The 25,210-nt window shown below is 37.9% G+C and overlaps 1 protein-coding gene across 1 annotated transcript in view; it reads right to left on the reverse strand.

The window, feature by feature from the left end:
* LOC306881060 (NT-3 growth factor receptor-like) overlaps positions 1–25,210 on the reverse strand; it is a gene marked incomplete at its 5' end in the record, with an annotated part of 124,578 nt that overhangs the window by 60,124 nt on the left and 39,244 nt on the right. Inside the window, 6 exons of the mRNA XM_079434956.1 lie at positions 1,911–2,013; positions 2,103–2,152; positions 5,061–5,366; positions 14,572–14,713; positions 14,799–14,941; positions 15,838–15,992. Of these exons, the coding sequence (XP_079291082.1) occupies positions 1,911–2,013; positions 2,103–2,152; positions 5,061–5,366; positions 14,572–14,713; positions 14,799–14,941; positions 15,838–15,992 (899 nt within the window). The remainder of the gene's footprint in view (positions 1–1,910; positions 2,014–2,102; positions 2,153–5,060; positions 5,367–14,571; positions 14,714–14,798; positions 14,942–15,837; positions 15,993–25,210) is intronic.

A 25,210-nucleotide genomic window follows, 5' to 3' on the forward strand; every position in this document is an offset into this window, starting at 1 on the left:
TTACGTTTACCATTATTGTTTTAGTGTTTAAAACTATTACATTTATTACTTTTAATTGTAAAATTTGATATTTACAATTTACAATTTCACAATTATCATTGCTCATAACATAACTAGGAATAACTTATAATGGACTGAAATATGAGATGGTGTTTAGTTGTCTAAAGTTGCCAAACTTCACAACTTTTCAAGTTAGAGGGAAAACTTGATAATAAGCTTAAATTATGAATATGCTAACGTTATTTCCCTCTATTTATTTTTACCCAAAGTTTTCAGTATGATTTTTATTTCGGTATTACTTTTATTTAGCAAGGATGCAAAAAAATATTTTAAATAAATGCAATTTTTTTAAAATTAACTTTCTATTTAGCAAATAATTCTGAATAAAATGTTTCATTTTGTTGAAACCTCAGACTAGGCATATTGTCCATTAAGATAGCTTAAAAGAAGAAGAATTACACACACACACACACACACACACACACACACACACACACACATTAGAATGATTTTTGAAGGATCCTGTGACACTGAAGACTGGAGTAATGATGCTGAAAATTCAGCTTTGCATCACAGGAATACACTACATTTTAAAATATATTAAAATAAAAAAAACTGTAATTTTAAATTATAGTAATATATCACAATATTACAGATTTACTGTATTTTTGATCAAATAAATACAGCCTACCATAAGAGATATTTAAAAAAATTATAGTGTGTTGGCTCTTTACAGTAACTTTGAATACGACTTATCTAATCAGAATTTAAAGTCCGAACAATACTGTATAATATTATTTTTACTGTTTTTTGCTTTTAACTCAACTGGTTTTGCACTGATGCCAAGCACACAATTCATCCACCAAAAAATTGCCTACAGGTTTGAAATCACATGAAGGTGAGTAAATGGGTGAACTCTGGGTGATAATATTTACAACTTTAATATGTTATATGGTCAATGGTATGATTAATATCAATAATATCATTGGCATCAATGCAACACCAGCTTTACATTATGTAACACTTGAGTTAAAAAGAAAAGTACCTTTCATTTGTTAAGTATTTAATCACTGGATTATCCAAAAAGTAGGTATGAACTCATGGTCATTTAAATTGAAACAATCGCATCCATTGAATCTCAGCAAATAACCCTTATGTGATATATATATATATATACAGTTGCCGTGATCTAAAATTACTCATATCGTCATATGTTTTTTTTTTTGTGGTACTGCCCACTTCTACTACAAACGTAGGTTTGAATATAAAACTGTATCTCTGAAAGCACTGGCTCCACAGTGATATAAACCTTAATATTAGCAGAGGAAGTCAGGCTAACCAAAGAAAGACTCACAGGCATTTCCGCCAACTGCCTCCCGAAGGTCTGAGACTGGAGGATGCATTCAACTCAAATTCTATTCACACAAACCCACACAGCACAAACCAAACCCTATCTGACTCATGATGTGCCAGACCACTGTTTAAAAGCAGGCTCTAAACATCGCCTAAAACCAAAGCAGAGAACTCCTATTATGTTACCGAGTCCCGCGAGATGATTGACAGCTGAAAGACTGAGGAAATCTATTGTGTTGCTTCAAGAAAGGATGAAGAGAATTAAGGTAGTTTTGTTTTTTTTCACTGGGAATAAAATATCTAAAGTTAACATGAGGTCAAAATCGGACCCATTTTCCTTAAATACGCATTAAGACACAAATGTTTGTTGTATTGTTGTCTTTTATCAAAATTTTCAATTTTTTCTCCCATCCAACCACCTGTTGTAAAGAAACCATTTTTCACAAATCAACCAATTCCCATCCAGCCAGATATCCATTGACTTCCCTGAAAATATGGAGCAAGAATTTGCCTTCATTTCGACATTAAGAAAATGCAGCAAAATACTCTAGCCATACCTTTTATCCCAAATTTGTTGCGTCTGCTGTATTTGTTGATGAGGACGAAAATCACAATGAGGAAGACGCAGCCAAATCCTGCCAGACCAACAGCAATCGACATCTACAGGAAAAAAGCAATACAGCAGTCAATTGAATTTAAAGAAGAACTTCAGCCTTTTGAGTTTTTTTTAGACAGAAAGAACATCTTACTCCAAATGAATCTTCTCCAGGACTCTTCGCCTCATCTTCAGGTGTTGGAGCTACAGGAAATAGAAAAGACGTTGCTCAATTAAACGAGGCCAAATGAGTGTTGTTGTTGATAACTAAAACTAATAAAAAATATTTGTGTTAATTGCAATACTGCTGAAATGTAAATATTAAATTAACACTTAAAAAAATATAAATAAAAAGTGAGAAAAGTTGCATTGGCAACCATCTGAAAAAGTTGAAGTTTTATTACTAAAATGATTAAAACTAAAAATGAAAATAAATAAATAAAAAATAATAATAAACGAAAGCTAAATAAAAATATAAGAAACTCTAAAACATAAAAACCAGCACATAACAAAATCTCTAAAACGTAAAATAAAATATAAAAGTAATTCAAAATACTAATAAATACTATAAAAAAATGTAGTTGTCACACTTTTTTATTTGAGTAATTTTAATATTTACAACATTTTCACCTTTATTTCTCATCTAGCCAAACAAATAAACAAATAAATAAGTTAATAAAAAAGAAACCATTGTTTCCCCCCCAAAAAATATATTATAAATAATAAATTGTATGAAATAACAACATATCAAATCATGTAACAACCACTAACCAACAACAAAATTAAGACAACCGGCCCTAATATAAAATGTGTATGTACTCTATATAAAAATACTCTAGTCCTATTGTATGCTAGTGTGATGCCAAATTTCATAATATCAGAATTTGTGCTAGTGAGAACTAGCTCAGCTCTGCCCAATATATTGAATTCTTTCTGTCCTTACTAGATATGTCTATTTTCAGTTTCACTTCATGACTTGTACATTCATGATGCTGCCTGAGAGCCCCAGTGTAAACTGTTTTGGTTGGGGAGGCTTTTGTCTGAACCTGTGTGTGGCTTGTTCACAGGTGTCAGAGAGGAATTGCCATTTTAATTGAGTCATAATGGCAGAGGTGCAGCAGGGCTCACACATTGCTGCATCACGCACCCAAAGCACAAGCCGTCCTCCGCTGGACTCGAAAACAAGTACACCATCCTGAACTTTTAATGCATAGAGCTCGTATACGTGCCAAACACGTGCTGCAATTCATAAGGGCTATTCTTCAATCTACCTGTGTACAGAGTCATTAGGGGTGTTCTCTTTTACCGATACTGAGGAAGATTTCAAGGATGGGATGATGCAAGTGTGCTATGCTCTGTGTGTTCTTGGTGCACTTGAGAAGAGCTATTATTATGATGTTTTAAAGAAGAGGTTTCATCAAAGTCTTCAATCTTATCATAGATTATAAGGTATTTTTTGTCAAAAAGAGAGAGGCACTTACTGTACTCAATTATTCCTAAAAGAGCAGCGTAAGAGGAAAAAAAGACAATTATATGAGATTAAATTTGGAAAACATAAAAATAAATAAATATGGAAAACATTTTAAGGCATGAAAATGTGTAAAAGATATACTGCCGTTCAAAGGTTTGAGGTCAGTAAGACTTTTTGTTTTTGAAAATGAATGCTTTTATACAGCAAGGACGCATTCAAATTCTGAATCAAACATTTTAAATAAATGCTTTTCTTTTGAACATTGTATTCATCAAAGAATCCTGAAAAACACAATGTATCATGGTTTGCACAGATTAAGCAACACAACTGTAACAATGATAATATTAAGAAATGTGTCTTGAGCAGCAAATCAGTTTATCAGAAAGATTTCTGAAGGATCATGTGACACTGAAGAGTGGAGTAATGATGCTGAAAATTCAGCTTTGCATCTCAGGAATAAATTACATTTTAAAATATATTGAAATAGAAAACAGTTAACTGAAATTATAATAATATTTCACAATATTATGATTTTTACTGTATTTTTAAACAAATAAATGCAGCCTTGGTGAGCATAAGAAGCTTCTTTCAAGAACATTAAAATAATCGTACCGACCACAAACTTCATATATAATATGTAGTATCATATAGTTTTTGTATATATAACCAGACACACACATATATAATACATTTTAGAGTCATCCCAATAAATATCAATAAAGTCATCCCTCACACTGATAAAAATAATTTTGTGGTGAAGTAAATACAACATAAAAACAAATGTATTTTCTACATTACATCATTTAGTTCAGGCAAGAATAAAAAAAAATTAAGTAAATTCTATATTAGTACTCAATTTAAGCTTGTAGATATTAAAGTTTGTACTTATAAATATATTGTAATTATTTGTTATGTTTACAAGGATTCTTTAAGTAAATATCAAAGTTATGATCCCGTTTTTCCCATCATGCACTGGGATGAATAATAAAAAAAAAGTTAATTTTTTCACTATTTTCGAATTGCATTTATACTTTTTTATGGTTGCTTTTGTTGTTATGTTTAGTGATATACTGTTTTGTGACATCTGGAGTTCATTTTCTACTCAAAATAACCCATTCATACTCAGACACTATCCACTGATTGTTACCGTCATTGTGCACAGTGTACAAAGTATTGCAGTCTCTGTGTTCACTTGGGTAATAATTCTATTGAGTGGACATATTATCTTAAAAGGATAACAAGCTGTTTACTTACTTACTTACATGCTTGTAAGTGAACCACATGCTTTAATAGCATGCTTTTGTAATGTGAAATGTACTTGAGTATACTTAATGTTTTTCAGTGAATCAAGTTGAGTTCATTTCCATGGTAAGTATTATTTAAGTAAAATCATATGAATAAATAAAATGATAAATAAAATCAGAGTCAATAAAATTTACTGGGAATTCCCAGGTAAACTTAACATAAAAAATTCAATTTAAAGTTGCTAATAATTATGTTTAGGATTTTACTTGTCAAATATTTGTAAATTAACTAGCCTTTTCTGAGTGAAAATTGTTTCCAGGCTTTTTTCAAGTAAATCCTACTCCACATTTTTTACAGTGCAGGCTACAAGAGCAAATAAGCTGTTAAATAACTTACCATCATCCTCAATGAACGGCGGCTCAAGGAAATAGCCGTAGACGGTTTTGGTGACTGACCCGAGAGAGTTAGAGGCTACAAGGGTGTAGTTTCCATTGTCGTAATGCGTTGGGTTCTGAAAAGTCAAGCAGCCTTCCAAGTAATCTTGGTAGTACTCCATCTCCACGTGGATATACTCGCTCTGCAGGATCTCGCGGCCCTTGTGGAACCAGCGCAGTGTGGGATGGGGAAAGCCCCTCACAGTGAACTCAATGCAGGTGTGATGCCGCCGCTCCGGCTCGTCCAGCTTCAGGATTACTGGCGGAACTGATAGGAGGTAAGAAATACTCAGGGTTGAAGACAGAAGCTTTTATGTAAGAGATACAGGACAGAATGGCTGACAGCAAGTTTTCATCCGTGAAGTACACACATTTCCCAAGGTAAGCTGTTACTTTAGAACACTACAAACAAGGCATCCAATCTACCATGAAATAGACGTAATTAATAATTTTTTTTTTTTTTTTTTTTGCCATTTATCGAATCTTACCAAACATAAACTGTTGAATAGTAGTTCAAATGTACAAATATATATAAAAATATATTTCTATTATATGTGTAAAAGACGAGACATCATATCTTGGTGTTTGCATCAAATTAAATTGATTTTATATACACTTCAGAGACAACTGCATTTAAAATACTTACTGGTATTACTTCTGTGAAAATAAAATGTCAAAATGTGGGTGAGATAATGTTCCATCATCATTCATTGTATTTGTAACAGATATATATGCACCCAAAGTGATATAAAACGAAATATTAAAATATTCTAAATGATTAAAATATTTGTGCTGACAAATGGGTAAAACCTAGTTTATTGTTTGAATAATAAAAAATTAAATATAAAGAAATAGTACAAATATATAATTTGAGAATGAGCAGAGGCCAAATTTCCAGATTTCTGTTCTCTTCCCACAACAACTCTATTATGTTTCTGGAATCAACACTATGGCAAGAAACAGATCTAATTCCATTACCTGCACAATGACAATGTGTACAGATAGTCCTAAATGTCAGCTTTAAACAGATCAGAATTAGGTGCAGTGTGAATGGAGCCCTAATGTGCTTGGAAATACAAATCTCTATTCCCTTTGCTTGTATGGCGAACCAAATCTCAGACATTCAGGCTAACATCTCATTTTACGTTTCACAGATAAAAGAAAAGAATACACACAACATGAGGCTGACAACAGCGACAGGCGACAAGATGAGTGAGTAAATGATGATAAATTTTCATTCCTTTAATGTGACTTAAAGCCTCAAAGACTTACTTTTTTGAAATGCAAAGATTTCTTAACAATGGAGTTATTGTCAAGTCAAAAGAAGGCCCACTGTTATGTTAATATGCACTATATGGTCATAAACTGGGTCTCTGATGAAAAACGGACAGCAGAAATTGACGGAGGGACAGCTCATAATCTTGCTGTCACAGACTGTATATTATTGAACACTATTCAGAGGTAAACCACATGCAAACGTCTTATCAGACACTGCACGTTAACTGTCATTCAAATGAGAAGGCGTCATTATTGTCAGCTGCCTTCTCTCACTAAAGGGATTTGTGCTTGGCTGACTGATGAGACTAGACGAGAGATATATCCCTCCTGTAGAGCAGCTCGGCACACATCCTGCCTAAACAGATGACATGTGTTTTAGAATCAGCATGCAGCAGCACCCTTGCTCTCGGCCTGTCTGCTCTCACTGCTGCATGAGGCCTGTCATTTAGAGAGTCCTGCTGCAATCCCACCAGGAGAGAGAAAGAGAACGGGGAGGATGTGCATCCCATATGTGTGTCTCAAATTCCAGAGCTTTTGATCGGAATGCTAAAATCCAACTGGTGCACTTTTCATTAGCATTATTAATGCGGCTCAGTGGAACAGAGCCAAATCTTTTGGCTTTGTTGACTCTGCACCCAGTTGTGATGGTTCTCAAATCCTATCCCAAGGACTGATTGTCCATGCTGTCAGGTAAAGAAATCACATCTGTATGTTCTGATATTATAGTCAAGAACTGGTCTATATTGGCTACCATAAAAGAAAATATGTAATATAAAATATTTAATGTAATTGCGATTAATCGCATTCAAAATAAAAGTTTGTGTTTACATACAGTAATAAATGTGTGTACTGTGTATATTTATATGCATATTTGAAACTTTATTTTCTACATCAAATATAATTTAATTAATTTGTCAAATATTAATTATATAAATTAAATAATTATATTTTATTCATTCATATTTCATACACACCTTTTTATTATATAAATATACACGAATTACAAAATGTAAAATACATTTATATACAGAAATTTTATATTTATTTTAAAATGTATGTTTGTTTAAATTAATATAAAATATTTAAATTAATTCAATTTATTATTCATTTTCTAAATTAAATTTTTCACACAGACACACACACATATATATATTATAATATGTATAATATATAATATATGTAATATGTATAATAATATACAATATTTACTTGATTGTACACCGAATATTAACAGGATAAAAACCTAAATTTAATATAATTAGCTATATAAAGGTTTTATAAGCCATTAGAAATCATTACTCACTCTTACTTAATAAAGAGAAGACCATGTACTTGGTTATCAAAACCAAACTTGACAGTTTTTCCACTCAGCGCCTGTATATCTTACCAATGTCATTTCAATTTAACGTCAAAGTCATTAGTCAGCAGAGGGATAAAATGTAATGCTTTTCATCTACGCACTGTCTTAAAATCATGTGCTGTTTAATGAGCATAATGATGCCTGAGTGTCAGATCATATTTGAGTCCTAAAACATGAATGCCATCAGCGAGAAAAGTCCACCATTCCTATTAAAATGTAGAAAAGTTGCAGAGATGTTTCGGATTCAATCCTGCCTGGCTAATTCTCATCTTATACCTGTTTAACCCAGTTTAACACGGTGCAGTGCATGTCTATTTTTATGTTTGCATCACAACCTTACGCCTTCCCTAAACACACGTGCACCCTCTGATTAAATTAACACAAAGACTTACAGGTTCAGAGCTGTTAATTGCTGTATCAATTCATTTAGTACCTTGTTCTATTTAAAACGTGTCCGTGCAGTTATTTCTTGTGTTATATGCGTTAAAATTTGCAACATCAGTAAATGTATTTTTAAGGTGACATCTGAATAAGGATTCACAGACTATGTTATATAAAATGGCATGAATAACAATTATTCACCGTTTTTTTTTTTTTTTTTTTTTTTCACAGACTTTTACTTTTTTAAAACACGAAAACTATAAAACCGAAAGTAAAATACATTATCATACCAAATAGTAGTTTGAGTTTCATAAACTTAAAAAATTACTATTGTTTGATTCAGTCGGATCTGCCAGTCAGGTGGAGTGATTTAATAAAACGAATCAATTGAGTGATTCATTAACTAACTACACAGCTTTGCACTGTATTTTTGTAGCAAGCCTCTCTTCTTCCGGCTTGCACTTGCTCTGCGCTTTGCTCCCTATTTTTGCACTTTTCTCAGATTTCTCTAAGATTTTAACTTCAGCAGATCAGCACAATGCTCAGACAACACATTTTTTGGGGAAAATTAAGATTCTTTCCCAGCAGTTTACATTCCAGAGACGGAAAAGCACAGCTGTCTACATCCAAACAGACGAGAGAAAATGCCTCCCGTGGAATCTACTTGCTGCAGAAACTGTCACAGACTTCTACAAAGGATTGTGGTTCTTGAAACAAAGTTACTTGCTGGACTTCCAAAACAGGCGGAACTCACAGCTGATGGTCATCACGGACCCCCTCAGCATACAGCCGGTGAGTCCTGTGAATCTAGTGAATCTCAACAGTTTATACATGTAGAGGAAAAAGCCGAAATAGATCGACAGACAAATCGATGGCACAAACAGGGAGCGAGACCCAAAGGCAATCGAGACATCAGATTATCTCGTATTGCTGCCGTAGCATCCTCTACCCCAGATACGGCTATGACAAGACTTGTAAACACTGATATCCTACCACCCCCAATACATCTTGAGAACAGATTTGAAGCATTAATGAATGTGGGTGAGGAATCCGCAAATGTGACTAAACACGGATCGAATCAGCCAACAGCTAACATCGCTACTAACAGGCGCTCAAGGTCGAGCAGACAGCGGCTTTCAGCTCAGAGCGCAGCCGAGCCCAGGACTCTGATAGTGGGTGACGCTATTATCAGAAACATCAGTTGCAGGACTACAACTACATGCTGCTTTCCTCAAGCAACCGTCTCTGATGTGAACAAAGAACTTCGGAACATTCTGATGAAGCACAAGACTGCAAATCGAGTCATCATCCATGTGGGGAAGAATGATATTCAGAAGGAGCAGTCAGAACTCCTTAAGAAGGATTTCAGTGAACTCTTTGAAACTCTTCAAAGTCTTGAAGTCCAGTCGTTCATCAGTGGACCACTCCCAGCAAGGGGAACTAACATGTTTTCACGGTTGCTTGGGCTAAATACATGGCTACAAAGAACCTGCAGTATAAAAGGAGTCAACTTCATCGACAACTTCAATCTTTTCTGGGGCCACAGACAACTGTTTAAACTCGCTGGCCTCCACCTAAACAGACTCGTGCAAGAGTGCTAAAAGACAATATCTATTTCTCCCTCCGTCATCCTTCAGCGGTATGTGCCAATCTACTCGGCCTGAATGGCACACACACACCTGGACAGAATATGAGTGACCACAGGACTTCATGTCAGCTTTTGAGTCAACATGTGGTTGACAAATCCCACAAGGACACTGATAACACCACGCAGCCACAACAAGCACTGCTCATGGACATCCCAGCTGAGCCCTGCCCACAGAGCTCATCACATGCAGACTGTGACGTATTACAACAGCTCCAAGACTCAGCACCCAAGGACGAATTTCTGGAAAACAGCCAGGGAAGCCAGAACGACATCTCACAGTCACCGGAAACACCAGAGCAAGAGCCCTGCTCACCAGACACACTTTCCCTCTCTCCAGCATCCCCACTTCTAAGCTTCTCACAGAAAATGGAGGAACTGGTGTATGCTGGGACCAAACTCTCCCACTATTTCGCTGCAAGCCCCCAGATATCAACTAAAAAACGGCGGGCCCCACAACCACCAAAAACTGCAGGCCCAGCTCACCCTCCTCCTCCTGCGAGAGCTCTCCGGCCGCTGCCACAACGACAGGGCCCAAACTCCTCTCCATCTGGTGTAGGTGAACCAAAAACAACTGATAACAGCTCTCAGTGATATGTGTCGGGTCCCTGCTATATTAACCACAACATTCACAAATGTTTACAGAAAAAGCGGGAACCCAGCATGCCTATTTGTGTTTTATCACGTGATAGAAAGTCTAAGGCCTCCTCAAGCCGTACGGCTGACCCATCTAACCTGCGGCCTATAATGCATCAATCCAAGACTGCTATAGAGACAAAATGTAATTCCATCAACTTAGCATTTTTAAATATTCGCTCACTTAAAAATAAATAATTTCTGATCAACGAATTAATAACCACAAACAACCTGGATTTTATGTTTCTAAATGAAACATGGTTAGAAGACAGCTGCAGTGCAACAGTCCTTCATGAAACAGCCCCTCCTAACTTTAATTTTATAAGTGTCTGCAGGACTGTTAGGAGAGGTGGAGGTGTAGCTGCTCTGTTTAAAGATGTTTATCAGTGCAAGCAAATGTCATTTGGTCAGTATTTGTCTTTTGAACACCTAGGTATTGTGCTGAAAGGTGCTCCACGCACCCTGTTTATCATTATTTACAGGCCTCCAAAATATTCTCCAGCCTTTGTTGATGAGTTCACTGAACTGTTATCAATGATTTCCTTAGAGTTTGACTGTTTTGCTATTGCAGGGGATTTTAATATTCACATAGATAATGCAGAAATCAAAACTACAAAAGAAATTATAACTATTTTAAACACTTTTGACCTGGTTCAGCATGTGCACGGACCCACACACAATCGTGGACACACTCTAGATTTACTCATCAGTAGAGGTCTAAACATTTCATCCATTGTTATTAAGGATGTAGCACTATCTGATCACTTCTGTATTTTCTTTGATATATTGATCTCAGTCACCACTGAATCTAGATCTATCTCTATCAGTAAGAGATGCATTAACGAGAACACAAGTGCGCTATTTATGAAGGCAATGTCATTAACACCAAGCATTTCTGCAGACTCTGTTGATCTTCTCCTGGAGTCATTTAACTCAAAAATTAAGAATGTTATTGATGATATTGCCCCGATAAAGGTCAGCAAGAAGACGGGGAAACAGAAATCAATTTGGAGAAAATCAACAGCAGTTCAGAGCATGAAAAGACAATGCAGAAAAGCTGAGCGGAAGTGGCGGAAGACGAAACTCGAAATTCACTATAGCATCTATAAAGACAGCCTTCATGCTTTCAATGTGGAACTAGCCACAGCTAGACAGACTTTCTTGTCAAACCTTATAAACAGTAACTTAAACAACACTCACACTCTTTTTGCAACTGTTGAGAGACTGACAAACCCCCCAAGTCAGATTCCCAGTGAAATGCTCTCCGACAGCAAATGCAATGAGTTTGCTTCCTTCTTTTCTGAGAAGATCAATAATATCAGAAAGGAGATTGGCACATCCTCAAGTTATGCAGAGGTCACACAGATTCGACCGCAATCAAAAAGAAGTCACACTGTGTGTTTTTAAAAAAATTGATAACAAAATTTTGGAAGAAATAGTACAGCACCTTAAATCTTCAACCTGCTATCTTGACACACTTCCCACATCCTTTTTCAAAAATGTGCTTAACTGTTTAGAAGCTGATCTCTTAGAAGTGGTGAACGCCTCACTTCTTTCTGGGACTTTTCCAAACTCCCTTAAAACTGCAGTTGTTAAGCCCTTTCTGAAAAAGCGCAATCTTGATAACACCATGTTGAGCAACTATAGACCCATATCAAATCTTCCTTTCATAGGTAAGATTATTGAAAAGGTAGTTTTTTAATCAGCTGAACAACTACTTAAAGTCAAATGGATATCTGGACAATTTTCAATCTGGTTTCCGAGCACATCACAGCACAGAGACAGCACTCATTAAGATAATAAATGATATTCGCCTCAATTCTGATTCTGGCAAAATATCAGTGCTGGTACTACTAGATCTTAGTGCTGCGTTTGACACTGTCGATCATAACATACTCTTAGAGAGACTGGAAAACTGGGTCGGGCTTTCTGGGATGGCACTCAAATGGTTCAGATCATACTTAGAAGGGAGAGGTTATTATGTGAGTATAGGAGAGCATAAGTCTAAGTGGACGGCCATGACATGTGGAGTCCCACAAGGCTCAATTCTTGCACCGCTCTTGTTTAGCCTGTATATGCTCCCACTAAGTCAGATAATGATGAAGAACCAAATTGCCTATCACAGCTATGCTGATGATACCCAGATTTACCTAGCCTTATCTCCAAATGACCATAGCCCCGTTGACTCCCTCTGCCAATGCATTGATAAAATTAACAGTTGGATGTGCCAGAACTTTCTTCAGTTAAACAAGGAGAAAACTGAAGTCATTGCATTTGGAAACAAAGATGAAGTTCTCAAGGTGAATGCATACCTTGACTCTAGGGGTCAAACAACTAAAAATCAAGTCAGAAATCTTGGGGTGATTCTGGAGACAGACCTTAGTTTCAGTAGTCATGTCAAAGCAGTAACTAAATCATCATACTATCATCTCAAAAGCATTGCAAGAATTAGATGTTTTGTTTCCAATCAAGACTTGGAGAAACTTGTCCATGCCTTTATCACCAGCAGGGTGGATTACTGTAATGGTCTCCTCACCGGCCTTCCCAAGAAGACCATTAGACAACTGCAGCTCATCCAGAATGCTGCTGCCAGGATTCTGACTAGAACCAGAAAATCTGAGCATATCACACCAGTCCTCAGGTCCTTACACTGGCTTCCAGTTACATTTAGAATTGATTTTAAAGTACTTTTACTTGTTTATAAGTCACTCAATGGCCCAGGACCTAAATATATTGCTGATATGCTCACTGAATATAAACCGAACAGACCACTCAGATCATTAGGATCGAGTCAGTTAGAAATACCAAGGGTTCACACAAAACAAGGGGAGTCTGCTTTTAGCTATTATGCGGCCCGCAGTTGGAACCAGCTTCCAGAAGAGATCAGATGTGCTAAAACATTAGCCACATTTAAATCAAGACTCAAAACTCATCTGTTTAACTGTGCATTTGTTGAATGAGCACTGTGCTATATGTCCGAACTGACTGCAATCATTTTTATGTATAATCATTTTCTTTAAATTCATTTTAAATCAATTTCCATATCATCTTAAATTTCCTTGTTTTTATTATTTTTATTTCCATGTTTTTATTGATTTTTAATGTCTATTTCACTTTCTTTTATGTAAAGCACTTTGAATTAACACTGTGTAGGAAATGTGCTATATAAATAAACTTGCCTTGCCTTGCCTTGCATGTTCAGTCAGAGAGGGCTACACAACAGTCATGTTTTTCTATAGATTTGAAGCACACATACTCTTTGAACACAGTTCACGAGCTCTTAACTTGGCAGAAATATTCAATATTTTTGCTGTGCTGCTGCAGATTCAGAAAACACTGCTGATATCTTGACCTCTCATTTTGTCTGTAAAATGAAGCCATTCTTCGCACACCTGCAGCAATTACAGGTTGTAGATTAAATATCATAAAAATTCAAGTACATTCAACTTGTTTTGCAGTGGTTAAATGAATAGCTTCAGTGTGTTTCCTAAAGCTGAAAGTATTACACGTTCTGCAGCAAATGTTAAAGGTAATGTTAAATGTTTTCTTAAGAACCACTTATTTTATATCCTTAAGAAGAAAATGACTTTTCTGATTGTGATTGTGATTTTAATTACTATTTAATTTTTATAAACTATATAAAAATATATATTCGAGTCATTTTGTAGAGGCACTGAATTTCAGAATCAGGAAAAAAAATTGCATCACACATAATCATGACCAATCAATGCTTACAATAAATTATCGATCATTGGTGTCACTTTAGAGTACTTGTGCACATCCGTAGTAATAGTATTATATATTACAGGTAGCTAGTGTTATTTTGTAATGCTTAAAATTTGGAAAATACAACAACAATAAATTCATTAAACTTTTTACCTTTGGGGATTTAAGACAATTGTGAAGTTATCCTAACTTTAACAGGTTAATTGCAATTATTTTTAAGAATATTCCTTTTAGGAATTCAAATTCTTCTTAGGTGTTCAAAGTTTTGTCTTTAGAATCTTAAAAAACAGGATTGTTTTTTTTTTTGTATATCTGGCTTCTGATTGCTAAAACTACTAGCATGCCTTTTCTCACCCATAATTGTATCATGTATCACTGCTGTATGAGCAATAGCAAACACCATTAAGTATGAGACATGAAAACCTGCAAGAAGCACTATATACGTACATAGCACAGCCAGCTGAAGGGACACGTTGGTCATCCCAACCACATTCTCAGAGATGCAGGTCAGAACAAACCCGTTGTCGCCTCTGCTCACGTTGACCAGCGTCAGGTTGATGGAGTGGATGTTGGGCCAGTAGACATTTGACTGGGGGGCAGACCAGAAACATTATGCTATGGTTAGACTGAAAATAAGGTTAAACAGTGTTTGGTGTGAGATTAATGTCCCTCACCTGGTGTGTGTTGATGGAGTGAAGGCCGTTCACGGTCCAGTCCACCTCAGGTACCGGAAACCCAGAGCCGTTACAGCTGAGCGTCACGTTACCACCCTCCAGCACAGTCAGGTTACTGTGAGCAACGCTGATATCTGGCAGGTCTAGAGCACAACAATGATTAGTATGTACATTACTTAAACACACTCTTACAAGAATTTACCATAGTAACCACAGTTTCTGCCAAAATACTTCCTAAAACAGACATTTTTACCACTGTAAATGCATAATTAATTAATTGGAATGGTATTTGGTGTAAACTTTCAGAAGATTCAGTATTTCAGTCTTTTTGTTTGCTCATACCATAACAGTTTTTGATGTACTATTATTTATACACATTATAAATTGCAGTTTTTTACTTCAGTTTTCCAGAAACTGGTTATATCACTATATAGTACAGGGGTGGCGAACGTCGGTCCTGGAGAGCAGCCCTGCAGAGTTTTGCTTCAACCTTTATCAAACACACCTGAACAAGCTAATCAAGGTCTGAAGGGTTACTAGAAATCTACATGCAGGTGAGTTTTAATTATGGTTGGAGCTGAACTCTGCAGGCCTGCGGCTCTCCAGGACTGGAGTTCGCCACCCCTGATATAGTATATATATGATTATATCAGTGTTGTAACTACAGCCAAACTATTAAAGGGTTACTCCACCCCAAAATTGCTAACATGTATGATTTAGATTTTTAGACATGGATCATGGATCATTATTAATTTATTACTGTTATTATTATTATTATTAATATTATTAACATTTTTAGCATAAAATGTGCAATTCTCATTTGTATGTTTTTTGGTAGCATGAAAAATAAAGAAAAAAAAAATGCATGATTTCCTTCATTAAGAGAGCAATACAACTGACAGATCTTACCTCATTCTCCCCAATACTGCATCATAATGTGAGACAAATATTGCATCATGCGAATAATCTAATCTTATATAACAATACGTAGTGTGTGCTTGGCCTACAGCTGTATTATTTATGAAGAAAGATGTCTTACCACACTGGGCAATGCTCATTGATCTCAGACGAATCTTGCTTGCGCCATTCTTGCAGTAGAGGTGCTGGGTGTGCAGGCCGGCCTCACCTCGCAACTGCCAGAGCTGAATCCATCGGATCTCACAGCCGCAGTCAAAGACGACCCCCTCCAGCCTCCTGCATCAACAACACACAGCCAACTTTTATACAATCCCCAAACTCCAGCATTTTCATGCAGTGTTAACTCTGAGCTGGCCATGCAAAATCAATCAAACATCGCCTGCGTTGGTTGAAAGCAGCAGGTTTGTGACACTATATCTCCCGGGTGGTGTGACATAGTGACCCAGGCTGATTACTGAGAGCTTGTAGGTTTCCCACATGGGGAGATCCATAAGCAATCACCATCATGCCCTTGAGTAAGTCTCATAACCACAGGCAGCAGGGCTCAACGGTGCGAGCATTACACTCACATTTGCCACTAAAAATAGAGGTGTGGGAACTGTAAAATGTATTTACAGTAGGAGCATCTGTGCGAATAAAACAAGTCCCTGCATTTGTTTAAAAAAACGTAAAGATCTTATAAATACTATAACATACGGTAAATCATAATTATTATTTTTAAAAGGTCTTAAATTTGCTGACCGAAAAATCACAATACAGCCTAATGTGATTATTAAAGTTCAAAAGGCTATCCCCCGGTTTCACAAGCCTAGTCCTAGACTAAAATGTAAGTCTGAGCTGTTTCAACTGAAATAAACTTCCACTGACTGATCTTAAAATATATCAGTGCCTTTGTTTTGTCTCTAGATGCACATGTTTTTTTCTAAGCACTAAATGTCTTAATTGAACTATTATCTAATCCTGGCTTAGTCTAAGCCCCGTCTTTGAAACCAGGCCTATGATTCATAAAATAAATAAGTGCTACATGTTTAAAGTCAAAACGAGGTGCTGTTGCGCATTCTACAGGCTCGCTGTTTCAGAGCAGCTCGCAATCAGTGAATACTGTGCATTTATGCACATTTAACACATGATGAATTGCGACAGAGTTTAGTTTATGGTATTTATATTGTGATATATTGTAAATTGTTGTAAGAGTTTCATGTTTTTGAATGAGCAGCCAGCAATAGTAAAGCATATACATTTCAAAATAAGAGTCCTGGTGCATTTCAGGCTCGTTTATAATTAAAAATCCTGCATTATGGAAAGTTTTCCTGTGTAATACTGGTATTCTGGTTACCAAAAAAAATTGATTCCTAAACTATAGGAATACAGGTATTGTATTATAACAAATAAAATATTTTCCTTATGTTCTTTTATTAAGGAAAAACAGTTTTCAGTTTTTCAGCTAGTTCCAAGCCCTGGTAAGTGTAGCCTGTTTTAAAAAAAGCATCTGCTAATTGCCTGTATTTACTATTGCATGACATGCATTGCACACATGAACATTTTGTCAACTGCGTCTTTCTACATGTCACATACATGATGCATAACATAAACAGCATTAAAAGCATGGTTATTTGCATTTCAAAGCTGTAAAACTGGCAAGTGCACAAAGCACACAATTCCAATTCCCAGCAGCGCAATTCTAGATTTCTTCAGTTTCTAAAACATCAGATTCTAAATTATTTGTTTATGCAAAAAATAAGTTAAAAAACCCCTCAAGATACATTCTCTGAAAGCACATCTTAATAGCTTCCAGATATTTACTTTATTTTAGACCAGAAACATATGCAAGTATGCAAATATGCTTGGCCAACACATTGCAAGAGCACTGTCCCGTGACAAATCTCAGTCCTGATGTAGGAAATAGAGTTCCTCTCTGAGTCTGTGACATTAAAACAGATGCCTTATTATTCCGATAGCTAGCTAGAACAAGTTGAAAGCTGAACTTAACTGTAAGATTGTGAAAAGAGAGAAGTGACTGCAGCAGACAGCTGCTTGCTTTAGTGCCTACAGAAGGCAGTTTACACTAATGCCTCAGAGCACAACACGTACTTTTGCAGAATTATGAATTATGTTCAGAAACATTTCAGAAAGCAACTACTTGTGAAATCGAGCTTGCATAGCTGAAGCATTTGCATTCTAGTACTTGTGCTTCTACTACTTCTAGTACTTCTGGAGTACAAACATGTTTTTTACTGCTAAACAAAGACACTTACAAAATACAATTTCATGCAACAAAGTATATATACATACTACTGATTATTTTAAGCAAATACTGTTACTTTTGAACTTTCTATTCATCAGAGAATCCTGAAAAATGTATCAGTGTTTCCACAAAATTATTAAACAGCACAATTGTTTTAAACATTAATAATAATAATATTAAGAAATGTTTCTTGAGCAGTAAATCAGCATATTAGAATGATTTCTGAAGGATCATGTGACACTGAAGACTGGAGTAATGATGCTGCAATTTCAGCTTTGCATCACAGGAATAAATTGCATTTTAAACTATACGAAGAGTTCAGATGCAAAACCCTCTAAATCCATCAGACTTCTTTTCTTTTAAATGAGCATTTTTTTATCAGACTCTTATGATCAGGTTCAGTAGTTTCATTTTAAAGGTAATGATAAGGTAATTAGTTAGTGAATAAAATAACTTTTTTTTTTCTCAAAAATATCACTTTAGACAATCCATTGGTTTTTGACAAGTTAGATTTTCTTTTGTGTCAAAATCAGCTAAATCCACTTGTGCTTTTTTTTTGCAATAACCTCTAAATCCACCTCTTTGGGACAAGACAGTAAATAGTTGAAAAACCACTTGAAGATGCAACTAGAAACCCTGTCTGAATACAGGCAAAAATCCCCCAAAAATATAAAAAAACAAAACAAAAAGAAAAGATTCACACAGTATAACCACAATGGCCCAAAATGGCAGCATATTTATTTTACCAACAAAAAACAGACGTTACACAAACAACCCAACATTAAAAATGCATTAAAAATACATACAATTGGCATAACATCCATATGAGACAGAAGAATGGCATCTTGTTTGACTTCGTTGGTGAAATAGAGCTGTTGTATAATAAATCAGATTCCTTCAAAGTAACGGTACTGCACGAAAAACTGTTATGAATGCATGTTACACTCGTGACCGAGCCATTTCCACCACAGTTTTGAGGTAAATAACGTTTTTCCTCTGCTATTCAATGTCAGTAGGGCAGGCTCATCCATTTCATCGTACTCCATCTTTTATGTTAAAAATCTCAATCTGAATCTGAATCTAAAACAATCTCCACAGAAAAACGGCTCCTCGGCGTGCCGCTATATTGAAACCGCTCGAAAATTATTCGATTCGCGCCTTCTGATTGGTTCTCGGAACATAGCGGCTTTTTCTGCCAAAGGGGAGTGGCGTTTAGAAGCTTTTGCCAACAAAACGATATTTCTGAATGGGATGACGCTGGGATTTAGAGGATTTGAAGCAAAAATATTTGTTGAACGTGTACTATGTGCCGTAAGCATCTGCTCAATGTCTTTATCTCATTTTTGACGGAGGTGGCGTTTAGCGGCTTTTGCAGTTATTTAAAATTTTAATAATAATTCACAATATTACTCAAGTAAATGCAGCCTTGGTGAGCATAAGAGACACCTTTCAAAAACATTTTAAAAGAATCTTACTGACCCCAAACTTGGTAGTGAAAATATCATTCCAGTCCTGGGTGCATCATTTGATTTGCATAGAAACATTCTGTCATGTCAAGGATGATGTTGCATTATATAAGAAATATTATTTATATGTACAAAACATATTTTGTAAAACTAATGAACTCTTACATGAAGTGCATATTATGCTGACAAATAACAATGTGATCGCATACAAAGCTGTACTTGGTGAGCGGACATCGATTACTGGAACAATACAACATTTCACTTTGTGAAAAACAGCGTCGCAGTGGCTGAATGGAAAGAAAGATGAGGGGCTCACAATGTGAGCTGTATATCATTACCCACAGGCTTTGATCTCAGCGTGAAACTTTAGTCCATTAATCTGTATGCTCAGGTTAGAACGCTACTGTATGTTTTCAGAGCCCTTCATTATTTTGCAAATCCCTTTCTGCAAACCTCCAGGAGTCTGGTCACCTGCAAGAACAAACGCATCTGTAACACGTGGAATAAGCTGACAGGCAGAGTCACCGAAATTATTTGAATGTAATTCTGACAGAAATGTGAAAGAGTTTGTTCATGAAGTAAACTAAGAAGTTGCGAGAGCGTCTATCAACAGCAACAAAAAAAGATGCATTTTGTTTTCTAAGTAATTACACGTGCTTTGAGCTTAAACTCAGACATCATTTACGCTACCTGGAATAACCCAACAGCGGCCAACGGGGGGCCTGACTATCATCAGCGGTGATTGACAGCCCATAACATGATTATGCACGCTGATGAGGTTAAGTTGTGCATCGCACCTGAAAGCTATTGAGAAATGAAATTGTAAGCTGCAACGTTTTAGAAACGTTTTAGAATGTAATGGGATCATTTTCTTTTTGAAGAATAAAACAACACATTGTGGTGCTTTGAAGCAGTGGGTCTGGTTTCGCTTCAGAATCCAGATTTTACATTGGACATTAAGTAGAGACCCAAAACAATACCAACGTTGTTTAAAAGTAAACAAAAACATTAAATTTGATTTTGTTTGTTTTCTGCATTTCAGTATTTTCATGGTTTCTTCTGCTATTCATGACCCCATCAGAACAGACCTACTAGTTGAGAATCGCTGTCCTAACGGATAAAGTCTATATTCTCTTTTTTTTTTTTTTTTCAAAGCTCAGGCTGATATTATATTACAATGACTGTTAGGATGGATTCACTGTGTCTGAAAATCAATAATGCCCATGAATCTCATCTAGCTTTGAAGATTACACCATTATTACAGCACCACAGCAACATAACTGATACCAATCTACACCATTTATCTCCATAATACATGCAATTTGTTCAGTGAAGTTCAAATTTGTTTGTCTACAAAGTATATTCAGTGGAAATAAATGTAGATTTTCCAGTTGCTCCTTCCTATGCTTTTTGCTTTTTCTTTCCTCCATTCAGCCATACATCCATTTAATCTAAAATGATACACACACACACACACACACACACATTTTGATAAATATTTATCTTCTTATTGCTACATTAGTGAAAATGTGTCTCGAGTTTACTTTTTTGCATCAAACATTTTGAATCTAATTGGCTGTAATGACTGTTTTGCTGAAAGGATGGCTCTTGTGAGTGAAAAAACAAGTAAATTCATATATTCTATCATAGATGCTTATTTATTTATTTCCATAAAAGGAACTATAATTTTAGCCCAAGTGTCATATTGAATATTGTCAAAACAACAGGCTGAAAAATTTTGCTATGATCTGATAGAGGAGACACTCAGAACTTATGCTGATAAAGTATGTCTGCAAATCTTTGTGTACTAAGTGTCCTTGAAGACAATGACTTTGTCGGATTTATTGCAATGCATTCTTCCATTTTCATTTTAAGTACAGTTTAACCATACGATCAATCATTTCGATGACACGTCATGCCAGTGGTGAATGTATCACCAAGTCACTTTCAGATAATACAGGACAGCAAGAACATTACGATTATTTACATGCTCTGATTGAACTCTGAAACATCATTTTAAACTGACAAATCATGCACATATTTTTAGACATTTAAAGAAATAGTCCAACCAAAAAATAAAACAAAAATCTGTCATCCTTTACTCACGCTATTGTTGTTCCAAATGCATGACTATTTAGGTTTTGAAGGAAAACTTCAAAACCTATAATGCACCCGGCTGGATCAGACTATTCATGAGCAGGGATACAAAAATGCAGAAGTATGATCTGCAATTTTCATAAAAGCCCTGGAAGATGTCAAAAGCGAGATGTCAAAAGTCTACTATGAAAGGTTTGTGAAAGGTCATCTGGTGGACTTCTGCTGACAAATAAACATAGTTCCCTTTCAAGGGAACTTCGAACTGCGTCCTCTAGAGGTCGCTATGGGGAACTCCATCTACGTGACCCGTGTCTGAAGCATATATACAAAAACACCAAATTTTTGGCCGGCGACAGCCTATGACGTCACTCCCAGTGCGACCACAGTATAAGAGGGCGCCGGGAGAAAGCATCATCCTCTTCTTCGTCTTCAATGACTGTTTGTTTGAAGCGTGCACCTTACAAGATAAGTATGGTTTACTTTGTAATGCGAGCACTAGCAAGGCGTTAAGAGATGTGTGCATCCGTATCCACGTTATCTGATGCTTGATGATCTTTGCGTCTTTTGTTTGCGCGCTGCGCGTACTGCGAGCGTTTTTCTAAAAGCTCTGCTCTCGTCTGTCTCTCTTTTTGAGGAAAGAGGGGCAGCCGTCTGCTTCCCGCGGTTCAGGACCCTCCGCTGCTGAAGCACGGAGGAAAATGAGCTCATGGGGTTTGCAGGTGGTTCTCGCCAATGAGTTATAGAGGGGGTTTTCCTTCTCGCGCTCGTCAGTCGCGAGCGAGGGCGAGCTGTTGGATGACAATGACGCGATTTCGCTGACGTCATCTGAGAAAAAAAAAAAAACGCTGGAATGGCAATGCATACGCAGCAGCAGGTCAGGCTGCCGCCTCATTACACACTATGGCAGTGTTTCAGGCATACCAGGCTGATCTGTTGAAAGACCTGGATAAAAGTTGTTGCCTTCTGTTCAGCTACCTATTACCCTGATACTTTTTCCAGCAGCTTGTTCGGGTTGTTAGGTATCCCTCTGTTTGTAGGTCGAGCTGGCTTTGCTCCCCTCGCCTAGAATGTGGAGGGTTATTTATGAGCATGCCGCTCCCTCCTGAGTGTCTGAGCTCTCATGCTGAGAGTAGATTCTCCGCTCTCTAGAGCTTTATCATGGTAGAGCTAGTTTTTGCTCCCCTCACTGTTGAGGGTCACCTTGAGTATACTGCTCTCGTATGAGCGTGTGAGTTCCCTCTTTTACTGTAAGTAGAGTTCCGCTCCCAGAGCTTTGTTACTTAACAACCTGCTCCTCGTTGCTGCTGTACCCCTCCGAGCTCTACCCTGTTAGTTGAGCTGGCATTGCTCCCCTCGCTATAGAGGGTTGCCTATGAGCATGCCGCTCCCTGCTGAGCGTCTGAGTTTCCTCTCATATGAGAGTCGAGTCTCCGCTCCCAGAGCTCTGTTATTCAGAAACCTCAGCACGTCAGGCCTTTCTTTAGGCCTCCTTGTCAGGTTGCTCTCATAGTTGGTCGAGCTAGCATTGCTCTCCTCACTTTAGAGGGTTATTTATGAGCATGTTGCTCCCTTTTTGAGCTCTCTTTGTTGGCTGAGCTGGCATCGTTCCCCTTATTTAGAGGGTCACTTATGAGCGTGTCGCTCCCTTCTGAGCGTCTGAGTCGGTTAGGCCCGTTTTCACCTTGGGCCCCACTCTACTTATATATGTATGTGCTGAGTATCCTCTCTGTCTTGGTAGAGCTAGCATTGCTCCCCTCATTTTAGAGGGTCGCCTGTGAGCATGCTGCTCCCTCAGGAGCTCTCTTTGCTGGTCGAGATAGCATTGCTCCCCTCTTTTAGAGGGTCACTTTTGAGCATGCCGCTCCCTTATGAGCGTCTGAGTTCCCTCTCATGCTGAGAGTTAAGTTCTCCGCTCTCCAGTGCTCTTTCTTGGTAGAGCTAGCATTGCTCCCCTCAGCATGGAGGGTCTCTTATGAGCACGCTGCTCCCTCACGAGCTCTCCTTGTTGGTCGAGCTGGCATTGCTCCTCTCTCGAGAGAGGGTCACCTATGAGCATGCTGCTCCCCCCAGAGGGCATCTGATAGAGAGAAACGTTATTAAAATCCATGTTATGGTAAGTGCACACGCTAGTCTCTGTGCACTTTCTGAAAGCCACGCTGTGGTAAGATCGCACACCGAGTGTTTTGTGGTCTTTTCTAAAATCCTGTATGGTATGGGTTACGCGCTGAGGCTTCGTACCATTCTTTGAGTTGGTCAGGCCTCGGTTTTCACCTTAGGCCCCACTCTACTTATGTATGTGCTGAGTATCCTCTCATGCTGAGAGTTGAGTTCTCCGCTCTCCAGAGCTCTGTCTTGGTAGAGCTAGCATTGCTCCCCTCACTATAGAGGGTCACTTATGAGCATGCCGCTCCCTCACGAGCTCTCCTGGTTGGTCGAGTTGGCATTGCTCCCCTCATTATAGAGGGTCACCTATGAGCATGCCGCTCCCTTTTGAGCGTCTGAGTTTCCTCTCATGCTGAGAGTTAAGTTCTCCGCTCTCCAGAGCTCTGTCTTGGTAGAGCTAGCATTGCTCCCCTCACTATAGAGGGTCACCTTTGAGCATGCTGCTCCCACACGAGCTCTCCTTGTTGGTCGAGCTGGCCCTGCTCCCCTCTTTATAGAGGGTCACCTATGAGCATGCCGCTCCCTTCTGAGCGTTTAAGTTCCCTCTCATGCTGAGAGTTAAATTCTCTGCTCTCCAGAGCTCTGTCTTGGTAGAGCTAGCATTGCTCCCCTCATTTAGAGGGTCACCTATGAGCATGCTGCTCCCTCACGAGCTCTCCCGGTTGTTCGAGCTGGCATTGCTCCCCTCGCTATAGAGGGTCACCTATGAGCATGCTGCTCCCTCCAGAGGATTTGGAGAAACGGAGTTTGCAAATCCATGTTATGGTAAGTGCGCACGCTAATCTCTGTGCACTTTCTGAAAGCCACACTGTGGTAAGATCTCACACCAAGTGTTTTGCGGTCTTTTCTAAAATCCTGTATGGTATGGGTTACGCGCTGAGGCTTCATGCCCATTTTTTGAGTTGGTCAGGCCCCGGTTCTCACCTTGGGCCCCACTCTACTTATGTATGTGCTGAGTATCCTCTCATGCTGAGAGTCGAGTGCTCCGCTCTCCAGAGCTCTGCCTTGGTAGAGCTAGCATTGCTCCCCTCACTATAGAGGGTCACCTATGAGCATGCTGCTCCCTCACGAGCTCTCCTTGTTGGTCGAGCTGGCATTGCTCCCCTCTCTATAGAGGGTCACCTATGAGCATGCCGCTCCCTTTTGAGCGTCTGAGTTTCCTCTCATGCTGAGAGTTAAGTTCTCCGCTCTCCAGAGCTCTGTCTTGGTAGAGCTAGCATTGCTCCCCTCATTTTAGAGGGTCACCTATGAGCATGCTGCTCCCTCACGAGCTCTCCTGGTTGGTCGAGCTGGCATTGCTCCCCTCGTTATAGAGGGTCACCTATGAGCATGCCGCTACCTTTTGAGCGTCTGAGTATCCTCTCATGCTGAGAGTTGAGTTCTCTGCTCTCCAGAGCTCTGCCTTGGTGGAACTAGCATTGCTCCCCTTCATTGTAGAGGGTCACCTATGAGCATGCTGCTCTCCTTGTGGGTCGAGCTGGCATTTCTCTCCTCGCTGTAGAGGGTCACATATGAGCATGCCG

The sequence above is a fragment of the Barbus barbus genome (genome assembly GCF_936440315.1).
Source record: "Barbus barbus genome assembly, chromosome: 2".
Classification (NCBI taxonomy): Eukaryota; Metazoa; Chordata; class Actinopteri; order Cypriniformes; family Cyprinidae; genus Barbus; species Barbus barbus.